The sequence below is a fragment of the Rhopilema esculentum genome, chromosome 12 (assembly GCF_057945365.1).
Source record: "Rhopilema esculentum isolate cy_ngs chromosome 12, ASM5794536v1, whole genome shotgun sequence".
Taxonomy (NCBI): domain Eukaryota; kingdom Metazoa; phylum Cnidaria; class Scyphozoa; order Rhizostomeae; family Rhizostomatidae; genus Rhopilema; species Rhopilema esculentum.
This window is the reverse complement of record NC_142826.1, coordinates 820,896-835,709: the sequence shown is the minus strand read 5'-3', so window position 1 is coordinate 835,709 and position 14,814 is coordinate 820,896. Positions and strand designations below refer to the sequence as shown.

Below are 14,814 nucleotides of genomic sequence, written 5' to 3'. Positions count from 1 at the left end.
ATCAATAGCGAATAGAGTTTCTCCCTGCTTTAGTTCTGTACTCGGGGACATTCAACTTTGTACCACTGCAATGGTGACGTTTAGTTTTTACACTCTTCTGCATTAAATGATTTGGTGATAAAGTTGATCTGAGGTCGCCAAGAGAGCTTCTGATCTAGTTTTACACCAAGGCATTTAGCTTCAGCTACTTATTCTATTTATGTGTTTCCAATCTTTAATTCATTCAAGGGGCTAATAAACTTTTGTCTGTTTATTAGTAATACTTTTGTCTTGCCAGTGTGTATCGTTATTTTATGTCTGGAGCACCAACTTTGTATATCTTTAAACATTTTCTCTAAGGACTCATGCACCTCATCAATGGAATTGCCCATGCAGTAGGCTGTTGTATCATCGGCATACAAATCTATTTCACCTTGAGCTGTACAAGATGGAAAATCTTCAACATATATTGAAAACAATCAATCAATCTCACAACCAATCATATTTGAGCCATTACGTCATAACTTGAGTCACAGTCATTCAGAAATGCTTGAAATAGTTTTACCTGACAAAACAGTGGAATCCAAAAATAAGCCCTTTTCTACTTTTGCTATAGTTTTTTGAAAAATTTTCTTTCATGGCAACACATCTCCGGATGGCACTTTCCTTTTAGCTTCTTTTCTTGAAATTATTTTTGAAATTTTGTGTAGATTTGGCAAGGTGCCAGAATATCGATTGGACGAGAGATGCCATCATAATCTACCGTGCTTCTCATTGAACATCCTTCAAAACTATTTCCGTCCAATGTCGAAGGCAGTCTCCTGGAAGCAACAGGTCTCGGATTTTATGTCATTGCATTTTGCATTGGAGCTTGTACGTCCTTTCTGATAATTATATCAGGAGTACCCCAAGGATCAGCGTAGGGCTCTATTCTTTTGAAATTCTATGTCTATGGTTTTTGGCTCAACAAAGCAAGCGATCATCTACAAATTTTGTTACAAATGGGATTAAAGCGCTTGAGGCATCAATCTTGACTTCCATTGCTATAATCAGAACAACTGAAAAAGATACTCCTAATGCCATAGACCACAAACTGTATTTTACTTTGCTGAATAATACGCTTACAGAATAAAGACATTCATAAACTGCTTTATACATACTTAAAGAAACCAAGCAGAAATTTTTTATCATGTTTTTGAAAGAAAGGGAATGAAATAGTGTAGCAGGCAACTATATATACCATATGTCAGAACTTATATGTAAGGGTGAGGAGGAAAGATCTGTAGAACACGGGAATATCGTATGATAGTGATTATAGATGGACATTCTTGTGTTCCTTTACTCCCTGTTCAGACAATCACATTTAAATAGTGTATGGTCTATGGACTATAACTTCCGAAATTTCCCAAGAACAAAGACGTTGTGGCTGATGACACGATAAATCTCCCAATGTGGAATACAGTATCAAAAAAGATGCCGCATTAGGCTTTATGTGCTATCTGGTACTAGACGATTATCACGAATTTCACGATAACGGTTGGCCGTAATCGTGTTTATCCACAGTGAGTACATGAAATTTAATCGTTTTAAGCCCTCTAATCGTGAGCCGATGACGCCAGTCCTTTTGTTCAAAATAATGTGAAGAATTTATGAAGGCAAATGAAATTTTAATAAAGTTTCATTTTAGTCATTCGGTGTGCGTTATGTTTAGGATATCTTATCAAACATTCTGATTTCATAATGGAGAGTGAGAACTTGCAATTCGACAAGAAACTTTCTGAAGCTATGTAATGAAATTCCCGGTCGTCCAGTCGTTGTTCTCGAGCCAATTCATGATATTCGCTGTAAGTTTTATTTTTGAAAATATCTCTGACCTACAACCTTCTCTTCTTTTTCTCTTATCTGTCTACGTTTTCTTAAGATGTATACAATACAACGCTCATCGTTGCAAGGAGCTTTATTCCTGTGAACAGTCATTTTGAGTATACGATCAACGCATCAGTGAGTTTAGCTGAACATCCTACTGTCAAGAAATATTTTGTCGTTATAAACGTGATAATCGTGATAATCGTCCAGTGAGTACCAGGCTTTACCGTCCTGTCTTTGATACAATAGTGCGTATTTACATGCCATTTACATGTCATAAACCTATGTCATTTGTGAGTATTTAAATGAGGTAGTTGCTTTTTAATTCGATATGTTTCGTGACGTGCGTTGGCCTAAATTCGAATGAACAATGAACGGATAGATGCAGTGAAAAAATCAAAAAGACATGGAATACCATTTTAATCCATATGACTGCAATTGGCTTCCATTGAACGGTTTTTTGTTCCAGCTTGCAAATTTAATGCTTTGCTTAACTTATGTCGTTCCCGATACCCTCAATGGACTTTTCATGCTTCGTTTTTTCTTGGGATCGGCTGGCCTCTTCTTTACTCTTTGGGCATGGTGGAACATATGTGCTCCTGACACACTAGCGTGGAATGTTGTGTTTATGATTGGGAACTTTGTGCATGCTTTGTACATGTTTATTCATATCAAAAGACCACGAAAATTTCTGGAACATGTCGAGACTGTTTATGAAAAATTTTTCAAGCCAATGGGGATTCAAAGATTTCAGTTTCAAGTTCTTGCTGATAATTGTTCTGTTAGAACTTTAAAAGACGGAAAAATTTATGGAGCTATAGGAGAAAAGGCAGAGCGGATATCTATACTTTTACAAGGACGGTATGAATGAAATCATTTTGCATTTTCAGAATTCTGTTAAATGGAACCTCTTGTTCACTGATATAATTGACCACAAAAGTGCACAGAAAACACAGAAGTGGTTCTTAATTCTATCTGTGCATTTATTCCAGTGTGGAATCCATGTAGCTTACGCCAGAGATATCCGGCATAGACTAACAATTTCACATTATCTTTCTATTGTTTTTTGGCATATGTCTGGCATGAGCTTCACATGGATTCCACCTTGGCATTGATTACACAGTTTCTTCTTATTCCTTAAAATACCTATAAAAAGTTTAAACCAAATACTCTGCCACTACAATACATTGAAGTTTGACAATTTTAAGAGAAAAAAGTGCAAAGAGAACCAACAGTGTTTCGATGTGTCAAATGTTAAAATCACCTGAAATCACCTGAAATTGCATGCAAATCAACCAAAACCATCAGCAAATCACCTGACCTACAACTATCTGGAATCACCTGGAATTATCCAAAATTCTCAAATTGCTTTAAATATTTCACACCTTGCTGACTTAGACACTGTTTTACATAAGACCAGTTAAAAAAAGATCTTCATCCAGTTGAGTTCACTTCCTCCTATTTACACGAGACCGCTTCCAAAATAGTTCACTTAGGCATTCTGTTCACACAAGACCTGAACTTGTAGTGATGGTTGTCAAAGGTAATCATGCCTTCCATTGTATCATTATTTACAGGAGATTGTTTCATGTGTATACACACTGCATTGTAATTTAGTCAGTAGAAATCATCTTACAAACTGCACAAAAAGTTTGCATCTCTCTGGCTCTGTGTCCTCTGCACGTTAAATAATATCGCACTGGTTGGAAACAGCACATTTTTCATTTAATGGACATTTTAGACAATCATTGATCCATGTTGTGATGAACACTAAAATGGTAACCATGATGTGACTGCTAGAAGATTAAAGGAAACACCCCCCTGCTATTTTTGCCCCTGGGTGTAGGAAGAGTATGCTTAACGTGTAAAAGAGTAGAAATGACAGTAAAGAATTAACCAGGTAGTCACATCATGGTTACCATTTTAGTGTTCATCACAACATCGATCAATGATTGTCTAAAATGTCCATTAAATGAAAAATGTGCTGTTTCCAACCAGTGCGATATTATTAAACGTGCAGAGGACACAGAGCCAGAGAGATGCAAACTTTTTGTGCAGTTTGTAAGATGATTTCTACTGACTAAATTACAATGCAGTGTGTATACACATGAAACAATAAAACAAGGGAATGCTACAAAATTGTTGTTGATTACATTTGTGGATAAGTAGAAAATGGAAGATGTTAATTACAATGATACAATGAAAGACATGATTACGTTCACAAATGATGCCTTAGACAGGAACATAACTGGAAACTGACCAAAACTTTCACTTAAGACTACAGGGGACATCAATATTTGTGAGTATTTTTTTTGTCCAGGGACAATTCACTCTTTTTTGTCCAGGGACAATTCACTCTTGCTAATTGATCTTTTAAATCAAAGGATTTAAAGGAGTTTTCAGACAAAAAGCTTTGGCTGGAGTGATTTTCCTCTCAACCATTTTCCTCAACCAACCTCCCAACCAAGTCTCTAGCCAACTTTCAGGAGATTTACAGATAATTTGCTGGTGATTTTAGGTGATTGCTTTTGGTTCCAGGTGATTGCTTTTGGTTCCAGGTGATTTCAGCTTTTGTAATTGTCAACAAATCTTGTGCTGGTCAATTATGTCTTAATTGGATTCAGCATTAATTCCCATTGAATGTCTTTGTTGTGACTACCATGGATCTCTTGGTTTCAAATAGGATTTCTACGGCTGTTTTTAACTGATTGTCATTCTGAGGAGAGACATCAACATGAATAATTTTTTTTGCTGCCCGGGATGGGGAATTTTTATAGACCAAAGGACCAAAGAAATTTCCAATTTTTCATACCCTAGAGGAACAGATGGAGCCAGGAAAGGATGGGCAAAATATGTTCCTACAAAAAATCTTTTCAGTGTTATTACTTTGAATGCCAAAATTTGCTACAGGCAAGCTTTGTCCTGTGGGCCGCAGGTTGCTAATAAAGAGAAATCACACAATAAGTCTGACTACCTATAAGTTTAGGAAATACACAGCTGATTGAGTATCATAAAAAAGTATATGCTTAGAACTTCAATAACATTGTTGCCTTTTACATTTTTATAAATGCATGTTTGTGATCATCCAGGATTTTATCTTAGCTTTTCTTTCATGAAATTTCTTACAGTGTTGAAGTAAAAAATGAAAACTGTGCTGTGCACATCACAGAACCTTATGAATTTTTGGACTCACCAGAATGGGCTTCAAGTAAACAAGATGAGCTTGCTGAATTCGCAGTAAGTTTTCATTATGGTTCATTACAATGTAGTCATACATTGTACATTAATCATACATTTATCGTTATATTTTGGTGCACAGTGACTGATAGTCACTCAAGGGTTTTTGTTAAACCTTTTTACAAATGTTTTTAATTTTCCTTTTCATCATCAATTTTGCGACAATAATTCAAGAATTTAAATTTTTGTTTTATCTACCACAAATTTTCAGCCCCGGGGGCTTATTGTTTTTCAGCACTTTAAAGGGGGCTTATAAGAGAGATGGGGCTTAATAAGTGTTTTGTAATAAACAACCATTTATACCGGTAAACTTTTTTTTTGTTATTTGCAAAATAAATAACATAAAATCAGCCTTCAATATCAATAATATTGTCATTGTCATCAATTATCAATTCTAAAATATCTTCTTTGGCCATGTCGCCTTCTGAAATCGAGCATTTGAAAAGGTCGACTTCATCCCTCAGAGTAATGCATATTAAATCTTTGTCTTCCGATCTGTCATGACTGGAAGAGGCATGGTGTGATTTGATGTGAAGTATTGAATGACCAATGAATAACAGATCTGATTTTTGTCAAGTTAACTTATTTTGGCATCAGTGAAAATTTGGGGGGGGGCTAAATTGAGAGGGGGCTAATTAAATGTTTCCTTCTGAAAAGGGGGCTAGTAAGAAAGAGGGGCTTAATTGAGAGGGCGGCTTAAAAGAGAATTTACAGTATTAGAACTTCAAGCTATATTTTTTCTCTTTCAAAAAGGGTTTTCTTGTTTCTTTACAATTTTGAAAGTAAGTCGAAGGGTTCAGATGTAGGTACATGTTATTTTAAAGAACACAATAATTCTCAGGCAGTAGATTTTTTGAAATATGGTTATACAGTAGGCCACATTCTAAAACACAGACATTATATCAGCTTTGATAATAGGAAAATTTAGCTATATTAGATTTAATAACAGACACATGCTGAATATTATCAATAGCTGTCATATGTTGTTTAATGTCCAGGTTCTTATTTTCCAATGGGTTTATTTGATTAGCAGAAACAGTCTGTTAATAAGTGCACTGGCCAGAAACAATAGGGAGACAACTGGTCATAAACTAGCATATACCAGATGGTGAAAAAGAGGGTATCATCTGCCAAGTGTTGAATTTCTGAGACCACCTGATTCTGGTCAATTTTAGGAAGCTGATTCTTGACATTGAATTTATACTATAGATATCCAGGGATTTTTGGTTATTGAAGTGTTGAATGCATACCTACAAGCAATACAAAGATTTTACAGAGATCACGAACTTGGATCATTGTTAGAAATCTTGTTGTTAGGAAACAATGTCAATATCATGTTAAATTTGACAGAGTCATCATCATAATCATCATTGTCCATCCATCCCACTCGGTCTTGCTCCAGATTCATGTAAGTCGTCTGCATTGTAGATCTCACTCTACAGATTGTAACCATGTTTTTCATGGACGACTGTGTCCTCTGGTGCCATTCATTTGAAGGTGGTGCCATTCACTTCAAGTCGTTGAACACATTTCAGCCAGCAACTTTATCCTGTCTCTCTACATGACCAAACCAGCGAAGGCGTCTAAATGGTACTTCTGATTTGATTGAGTCAACACCGAAATTCGCTCACAATTCATTGCATGATTTTCGTTTGCAGAGAGAAAAACCACATATCCAACGGACCATTGCCATTTAATTGCGGTCAAGCTCCTGTATATTGTCAGCTTTAGTTTGACATGTTTCACAGCCATGGAGTAGGGCAGATCGGACGCAGGTTTTATATAACTGCCCTCTAACTTTCAGAAAAAACTGCTTTAGATGTCAGAAGAGGCAGCCACTCGCGGAATTTCTTCCAGCCGCTGCGCTGCCGCAGATTTTGCTCCACCACTAGAATCTAGGAACTGGCCAAGGTGACAGAATTTGTCAACGACCTCGAGATTGCAGTTTCCAAGTTGAACCTCAGTCAGAGCATATCTAGCCTCTAAATCAGTAGTACAACTTTTTCATCGGAAATCTTTTGTTTTAGATTGTTGACCTCTGACGCCACTAAAGTTAGCATGGACCCATCGTTTACAAGAGGTTCAGAAAATCGAATTGCTGCGGACACCTTTATTACATACTCCGCACGGGTGATGACCGGTTTATTTTAAGTATCACAGCCGTAGCAGGAGATCACAACCTTTGTTTTGGCAGCATTTACACGGAAGCCTCCAGTAATTTTCATGGCAACCCCTTCCTAAATCCACGTGACAGAGCCTCTAAAACTATTATGAATAGCAGAGGACTAGGCACTGAACCCTGGTGAACCCCAACCTTGACAGGAAATGCCTTACCAAGTTTGCCATTTATATCAGCTACGCTTTTAGAATCAGCATACATAGCTTCATCCACACCTACTACTCTTAATGCCCACGACAGAACCTTTCGAGGTACCCTGTCAATCGCTTTTTCAAGATCCACAAATGCAGAGTACAACTCCTCCTTATTCTCCGTATTACGTTCTTGCACTTACCGAGCAATTAAAATTGCATTGACAGTTCCTCTTCTAAGCCTAAAATCATATTGCATTGAGTCAATCTCAACTTACTCTCTGATGTGATTTTCAATGACCTTTTCAAGCACCTTCATTGCGTGTTCTAATAACTTCTGACCCCTCTAGTTAACATGTTCTTTAGCATCTCCTTTGCCTTTAAAAAGATTTGTGATAACACTAAGTTCCCAGTCAGAACGTATTTTGTTTTGGCTAATGATATTATTGAAGAGATCAGTGTGAAGTACCAGACCACTTTCTCCGGAAGCTTTCAGCATTTCAGCTACAATGCCGGAGGCCTTAGGTGCTTTACCATCACTTAGCTTTGAAAGAGCTGTCTTAATACTTTTTTTCGAAATACATGGAGAGGGATCGTCTTTAGGATCAATCGGGTCTAAGTGATTGCTGTTCCAAATAAACCTTTCATTGAGAAGTCTCTCATAATGCTCGTTCCATGCTTAAGTTGGTCTCGGTAATTATAGACAAGATCACCATGATCCTTCTTGAAACAAGCATCGCTGATTACATCACAATTTTGTCTTTGAAGCTGACATAGATACGAAACGATCATTTTGTACGAGTAAGCAATGTCAATACCTGCTTGATTCAATACGCCTCGATTGTTTTCTCCGATCATTTAGCGAAACCTCACCAAAAAAGCCTGGACACTCTCATCGAGTGCAAGAACAAACGAAAAAGCATAGATGGGGAAAGTTTCCGTGGAGTCCAGTGGAAGAGAAGACGAAAATACTACCAAAAGTTTACTTTTGCCAGAGCATTGATGAAAAGGAAACGGACATAAATGGTAGCATGAAAGACGGGGAAGTTGCAAAAACAATGTTAGCAAGGCTACTAGAGGATCTGTCTCCTTATCCTGCACATCAAATACCAGGGGACTGTTCCTGATATATGCATGATATGCAAGAAGAAGACCCTAAAAGTAAAGCAGAAAGGCCAACCACTTGCAAAAATCACAACAGAGACGGCAGCACTAAGCGATAAGGAAGCTGCCAAATGTAGAACTGATGCTGAACTGCTAATTGAAGTTACAGACGCAGACTTGATCGCCAAAGGATTACAGAAACATGAGATGTGCCTACGAGAGCGCAGTTGGATCGTGCGTAAAGGAACCGATGAAGAAGGGAGTGGCGATGAAGCAAATTTTGGTGGAGTCATCCTGAATGAAAACGTTTTGGTTGGCCAACAGTGTATGTCTATAGAGACCTTGCAGACTGCGTATTGCGTTGGTGTCGGGTCCCGATAGAGCAGGCGTCAGTTGTCGGAATGATTGCGCAAATCATTTGGGCACAAGTTTATCCTCCTTACTCAGGAGTATCACACTCTCCAAATCCTGCAATTAGCAGTGAATCTCAGACACGATCCAAGTCGCTTTAATTTTTAAGGGAAAACACTGTCAAAAAGGCAGGCCAGATTTTGTGAGATTCTTTGATCAAATTCCAGAAGTATCAGATATTCCGTGGCGGCCGACTGTCAAGTGCTTGACTAGCAGCAGAACAAAATGCCTGGGATTTTGAAGTGATTATTTATCAACTTACTGTCTGCACCAAAATGGCATCATAAAGCTTTTCGGTAGCGTCAGCAGACTGGCAGAGTCAATTGGGTTAGACGTTGCTGCTGCTGTTACGAAAGGAAAGTTCCTTACTGCCATACAAGCCCTTGTTGGACTAGGTCTCCATAGTTTAGAGCTTTGTCAGAATGGGAAAGGTGCCTGTTTGGAATGCAACGCTGAAGCGAGCTGATCACGCATAAATGTTTCACGAGTTATGTTGTATAGCTGACCCTTCTGACTGGTTGAGCAATTAGTTTCTGTACCTGTACGGCAACCAAAGAATGGGATCGGTGATTCCTCTAAAATAGATGTTTGTTGAAAAGTTTTAAAAGAAAGGGAAAATTCTCGCCCTTTGTCTCCTACCACCTTGCAAAGCTAATCTACAGCTGCACCCAATGTGGGCAAATTATGATGCCTGTAATTTTCGCAGAGCAAGTTGTTTAATACTTGAACGTGATAATTATACCAAGAACTCTTTAGGACGAAATGGAAGCATCGTGTGGAGCGGTCTTCGCTACCCGGAAGTCATCACAGAGTTACTTATTGATCTCAATGAAGAAAACGAGGCTGAAGATAACACAGAGGAGGATAAGGAAGTTGAAAGGGATGTTACAGAGCATCTCGACGATGATTTCTTCTAACTTTTTTCGTAACTGTGAAATTTCCATTCAGCTCTTGCTGTTCACTTGTAAGATTTATTGTACTGGTACATCTTCTAAACTTGTAACTTATTGTGATTAAGGTTCTGTCATCTAAGACCTTGATGAACCTTATCCAGCCAGTAAATGGCTACAAAGCACATTATAGTCGTTAGTGTGCTAAATCTCGACTTCTCTATAAACCGCTATTAAATTTAGAGATTTAGAGCTCCTTTGACATAAATAGCTTGGAAGTAGCTGTTTTTATATAATCTAGTTTTATTGTACTGTGGGACACTATATTTATCCATTGTAGTTCACTGAGCTATGCACTGAGCTGCTGCTTTCCAAATAATTGCAAGCAAGATTTCAGTTGCTTAAACGAGGTTAATATTTCCGGATATTGCCCGTATAACATCGATATACAGAATCAGCGCCCTTAAAGTGACCTAGTCAGGGGTCTCCAAATTTTCGTACTTAGAGACGATACCCCCCTTTCACCGCCTGGTCTAGTGCTGTATCTTAATTTTCGATAAGCAAGCAAAAGTAGGGCCAAGAAGAGAAGAGAAGAAGACAATGCTTGTAAGTGTGGTCTTTGTTGTAGTGTCTTTCACACGTACGACTTTCCTATAGATATTGAATGTATTTTTGTTTCTGACAGGTAACATTGGTTGCTCACGGTGACATTCTGTTTGTTGAATGGAAATTTGAAGTCCTAAATAAGCTGTTGAAAAAGGACAAGTTCTTAAGGACTGTTTTTAATTCAATAATTTGTCAAGATGTCACCAAGAAATTAATGTCTCTTACCAAGAGGACAGGATTTTCACATGACCCTGTTGGCTCAGTTTTGTATCTCCACCAAGTTCATCTAGAGAAAAGTGCCAGTGCGTCTAATGGACGTAAGTTGCCTGTAACATTTTATTACCTTTTCTTATTTATAAAGACATGTTTGCCATATTCACTTTACAGTTTACAGTTTTGCACCATACCACTGCCAGAGTAAAGGAGACTTGCTGAAGTTAGCAACCATTCTGAACATAAATCCAATTTTTTTAAGGCTATTAAAGATTTGCGACAGTATCCCCTTGAAATTATCATAATTTACTTTGCAAAGCAAATACGCATGCCTAAGCACTTAGCTTACAACAAATCTACATTTCCAAGCTTCAGTTATTGTTTATGCCTTGCTTGCCAACGCAATGCTTGCCAAAATTATCTTGATCATCATATATTTTCATATATTTTATATTTTTTTTATTTTCTTGATTGTTAATCTGATACTGATTTATATCTCTCCTATCTTTTTCCCCAAATATGTAGTGAATGTTATAAATGCTTTTGGTGTATAGAACAGGACGGCTCTAGCATGCTAATCTGAGTTTCACGTTGAAAATAACACAAAAAGCTTTGCCTATATGGCATCGTGCACTTAATGACAGGCCGGTACACAGTGATTTTATTCAATGTTGTATAGATAAGCATCATACAACTTATGATTTCAATAAAGCGTAGGGTTTGCAAACTTGATTCAAGCGGAAAATGGGGTAATTTAATTCAGTGCTGAAAAAGATCCTGCTGTCCCTAAGTTTGGCGATGATTGTACTTGGAAATGGCCAATAAAACAAGAGACATGTTTTGACTTCTATTGTAGCAATGTCTGTTAGGGAAACCTTGACGGCCTCAAGATATTTGTCTATCAATACAATAAAATAGCAGCCATGATGCAAGCAGAATTTTTGTGAAAAACGTGGCTTGGGTGCATGCGAAATTTGTAACCTTATTGACGAGCAAAGATCATAACTTGTGTTTCCATTGAAACTAAATAAATTTTTTTTCCAAATTTGATAATGGATGATGCTCTACAACAGAAAATTTTCAAGAGATAGAATGTTTTTCTGTTGACCAGACTTGTCAGATATCTTCTATTGTTGTCCTCGTTAGAGATTCGTGGTTTAGTACAGCCTCGTTAAAAAATAACAAGGTTGAAAAAATTTTACCTGCTTCACAACCGTGCATCCTTCACAACAATAAATTGTTTGCCTTCTGACCTCAAATAGAAAGTTTTTCACTAATTTTCTCCTACCTTTTTTCGATTTTTTTGTTCTTTGGGTTTCTTTATCTGTAGGTCTTATATTGTATTTGGCCATGTCATTAATAATTTGGGCTCTTACTTTTTGCTAATTTTTTGTTACCAGAACTCATTAAAATACAGTAATTTCGTTCTTTCCCTTGCCACGGTTTTTTCCCTTTTTCCCACATAAGTTGATCATGTTGTTAATAGTTTTATTTTGATTTGTTCAAAAATGGTAGAAAGTTAAGTAGAACTACATTTAGAGAATACATCGCCCGAAGTTGTGTCTGTATAATGGCTAGGCCATAAAATTGGGCATGGCTTTGCAAAAAAGGCAAACCGTTTTAGACATTCCAAAGCTTATCTTCTGACACTTTCAAAAGGTCAGAATAATAATCGAGAATGTTAAGCTAGAATACATATGTACCAAGTTGCTGGTCAAAGCTGTAGCGCCGAATTTGTTGAGGATATGACTTGTTTTGTTATCTGGGAGTGAGCAACATGGTCAGAAATCAAGTTTCGCCATACCGTAAGAAATGAAGTTGAAGATGTAGCTGATCGAGTAGTCTTTTGTAAATGTAAATTGTAACTGACTGCACACGTCCGAAATAATTTTGATGAAAACGTCCAATCCGTTTACAGATATGGTTTTAAGAAGGAGCTGCGCTACGCAAGACACTGATAGTCTTTTTGAAAACTGCTTGACCCCTAGTGCTCAAGCACACGATAATACACCGTTACTGAGACAGTCTCGCACTGAATTTACAAGCATTGGCGTTGGCATTCACAAAGCAGTGAAGCTCTTCTCTACACCACATCACGAGGAAATCCCGCTTATTGATGACTTCATTGAGTCAAGGCTCGATAGTCACAATGATACAGACATAGACCGAGAGACAGTGATATGACGTCATTATAGGTAAGAACTAGTACATTTTAGGTAAACTTTTATATTAGAATGCAACTGCTTAACATCATGTTACAGTCATAGATCTTAGCTTTACGTCCTTTGCAGTCACATGAGCTGTTCACAAATCAAAATGAAGGTTTTTTAAACAAGCATACCGGTAAAATTCATAGAGACAGAAAGATGACAAGCATACTGTTTTTATGGTTTCATGTTTTTGACTTTTCATTATCTTGAAAAAATCCTCAAACAAATGATAAAAAACTCATTTTGTTTTCTTGTCATTTTCTGACCGTATGAGATTTTTGCTACTTATGAAAGTTTCCGATAATAGGTTACACCCTGCTTTACATTCTACTGGTATTAATTATCCCCATCGTATTTCCTTTCAGTAGCACACCATTCTACATTCTTGCACAAGTAACGAGAGATCGTGCAGACTACCATTCCTCTGATTACATAGATTACCACTTTAGGCTGTTTGATCGATTTAAGCTTTTAAATATTCAAGCCTGACTGGCTTATGAAAACGACCATGGTCTCGCTTGCTTTTTCTAGAGGAAACTTTTCAGGCCCTTTATAATTCTCGTCCGTATATAGATATCTTTGTAAGTGTGAAAGAAGATTCTATAAAATTATTAAGCTGTTCATTGAAATACTTTTTTCTTAATATAATTGTATAATTAAGCAGGTTATTACAGAAATTGCCAGAAAATATCCCCTTAAGAAAATGGCCAGATCTCTATTCCCTTTGTCCAAGCACTAAATTAAACTGATCCGAAAATGGTTATAACATAGTCAACGTCAACTACTGATAATTTTTAAAGTCAAAGAAAAGCAAAAATTTTTGTTATAATCTTAAGTTCATACTAATAGAAAATTTTAGTTCTGATTTGGTTCAAATTTGGATAAATTGTAAGGCAGTCAAATTATCGTACTTTCACGTCTATAAAAGTTAATTTTACAAAAATTTGCGAAGACATGTCTGAAGAAATCATTCGATTCTTTTACCGTGGAGAAGCTTTGCTTCAATCTACATGTAATGTAAATAGTTCTCGTGTTTTAAAGTTGTTGATATATTAACCTTTACTTTTCTGATTTGAGAAATCAACTTCATTTTCAAATATCAGTATAAACTAAAATGTAATTCTATGTTGGCCTTGCAAGCTGTGGATGTAATCTTAGGTAATATAGACACCTTAGGTAATATATAAAGATTGCTATTAGTATAAGTCCTGTATCCACAATTATATTTGTTGTTCAAAAGTCAATTAGCAACCTGGATTTGATCAGAGTGTTTATAGGTTAGAAATGCGATTCATTTGTTGAAAATATTTGAAAGGCGTTGATAATACGACGATTTTTATTCACTTGATCTCCCATTTTGATCTATGTTCATTTAGAGTGATTCTCGTAACTGTAAGACATGTGGATGAGAATTATTATTTTTTCATCGATGCGAAAAGGTCTCCAACTTTTATACGTATGGGGATAAAAAAAGTATTGCCATCGCTTATCAGAGTTTTTCCTTTTGTTCGTCTCAATTTCCTGGTGCTCATTTTGGAAGCCTTTTTCCGAGTTACCTTTCCGGAAAAAAATGGGCGCTATTGTACAAGCACCCAATCAAGAACGGCTCACTCCTCAATAATGCCAATAAATTCGCTGTGCCCCACCTCAACCTGAGCCATAAAGAGATATTCCTCCCTTGGGAAGTTTCTTTTCGTCGTGTAGACATGCAAAACGTCTTCTGGGAGATTGGCGTGGCATTAATGTAATTTTGAAGCATCAATCTATTCCCAGGGTAATGCAAGCGTTCTTTTTCGAACTTTTGATCGTGCTGTATTTGATTCGTTGTGTTAAAAGGCACAAAACCAGCGCTGACTATGTTATTAGTTATGAAGCGAAAGGTTGTGTTGGATATCGCACTCGGAGGAGCCTTAATGCCGAGAGCCGTGTTATGCCTTGGGGCGGTATTGAAGGACTTTTTGCTGGTTATTTGAAGAAGCTGAATTCTG

General features: G+C 37.1%; 1 protein-coding gene and 1 pseudogene across 1 annotated transcript; one reads left to right on the top strand and one right to left on the bottom strand.

Annotated features, from left to right (window-relative positions):
* The first annotated feature begins 1,870 nt into the window (after positions 1-1,870).
* Positions 1,871-14,315, top strand: LOC135681406 (popeye domain-containing protein 1). Its single transcript, XM_065195866.2, has 5 exons — positions 1,871-2,706; positions 4,974-5,082; positions 10,483-10,720; positions 12,535-12,811; positions 13,192-14,315. The coding sequence occupies exons 1-4, from the start codon at positions 2,252-2,254 to the stop codon at positions 12,798-12,800; spliced, it is 1,068 nt and encodes a 355-aa protein (XP_065051938.2). The 5' UTR covers positions 1,871-2,251; the 3' UTR covers positions 12,801-12,811; positions 13,192-14,315.
* LOC148958679 (uncharacterized) lies at positions 7,087-7,462 on the bottom strand (annotated as a pseudogene).
* Positions 14,316-14,814: the final 499 nt, after the last annotated feature.

Excerpts from the sequence above, each read along its gene's own strand:
- LOC135681406 (XM_065195866.2), top strand. The coding sequence starts at position 2,252 with ATGGAATACCATTTTAATCCATATGACTGCAATTGGCTTCCATTGAAC. Across the intron at positions 2,707-4,973 it reads TCTATACTTTTACAAGGACG|TGTTGAAGTAAAAAATGAAA; the intron begins GTATGAATGAAA and ends AATTTCTTACAG. Across the intron at positions 10,721-12,534 it reads TGCCAGTGCGTCTAATGGAC|ATATGGTTTTAAGAAGGAGC; the intron begins GTAAGTTGCCTG and ends ATCCGTTTACAG.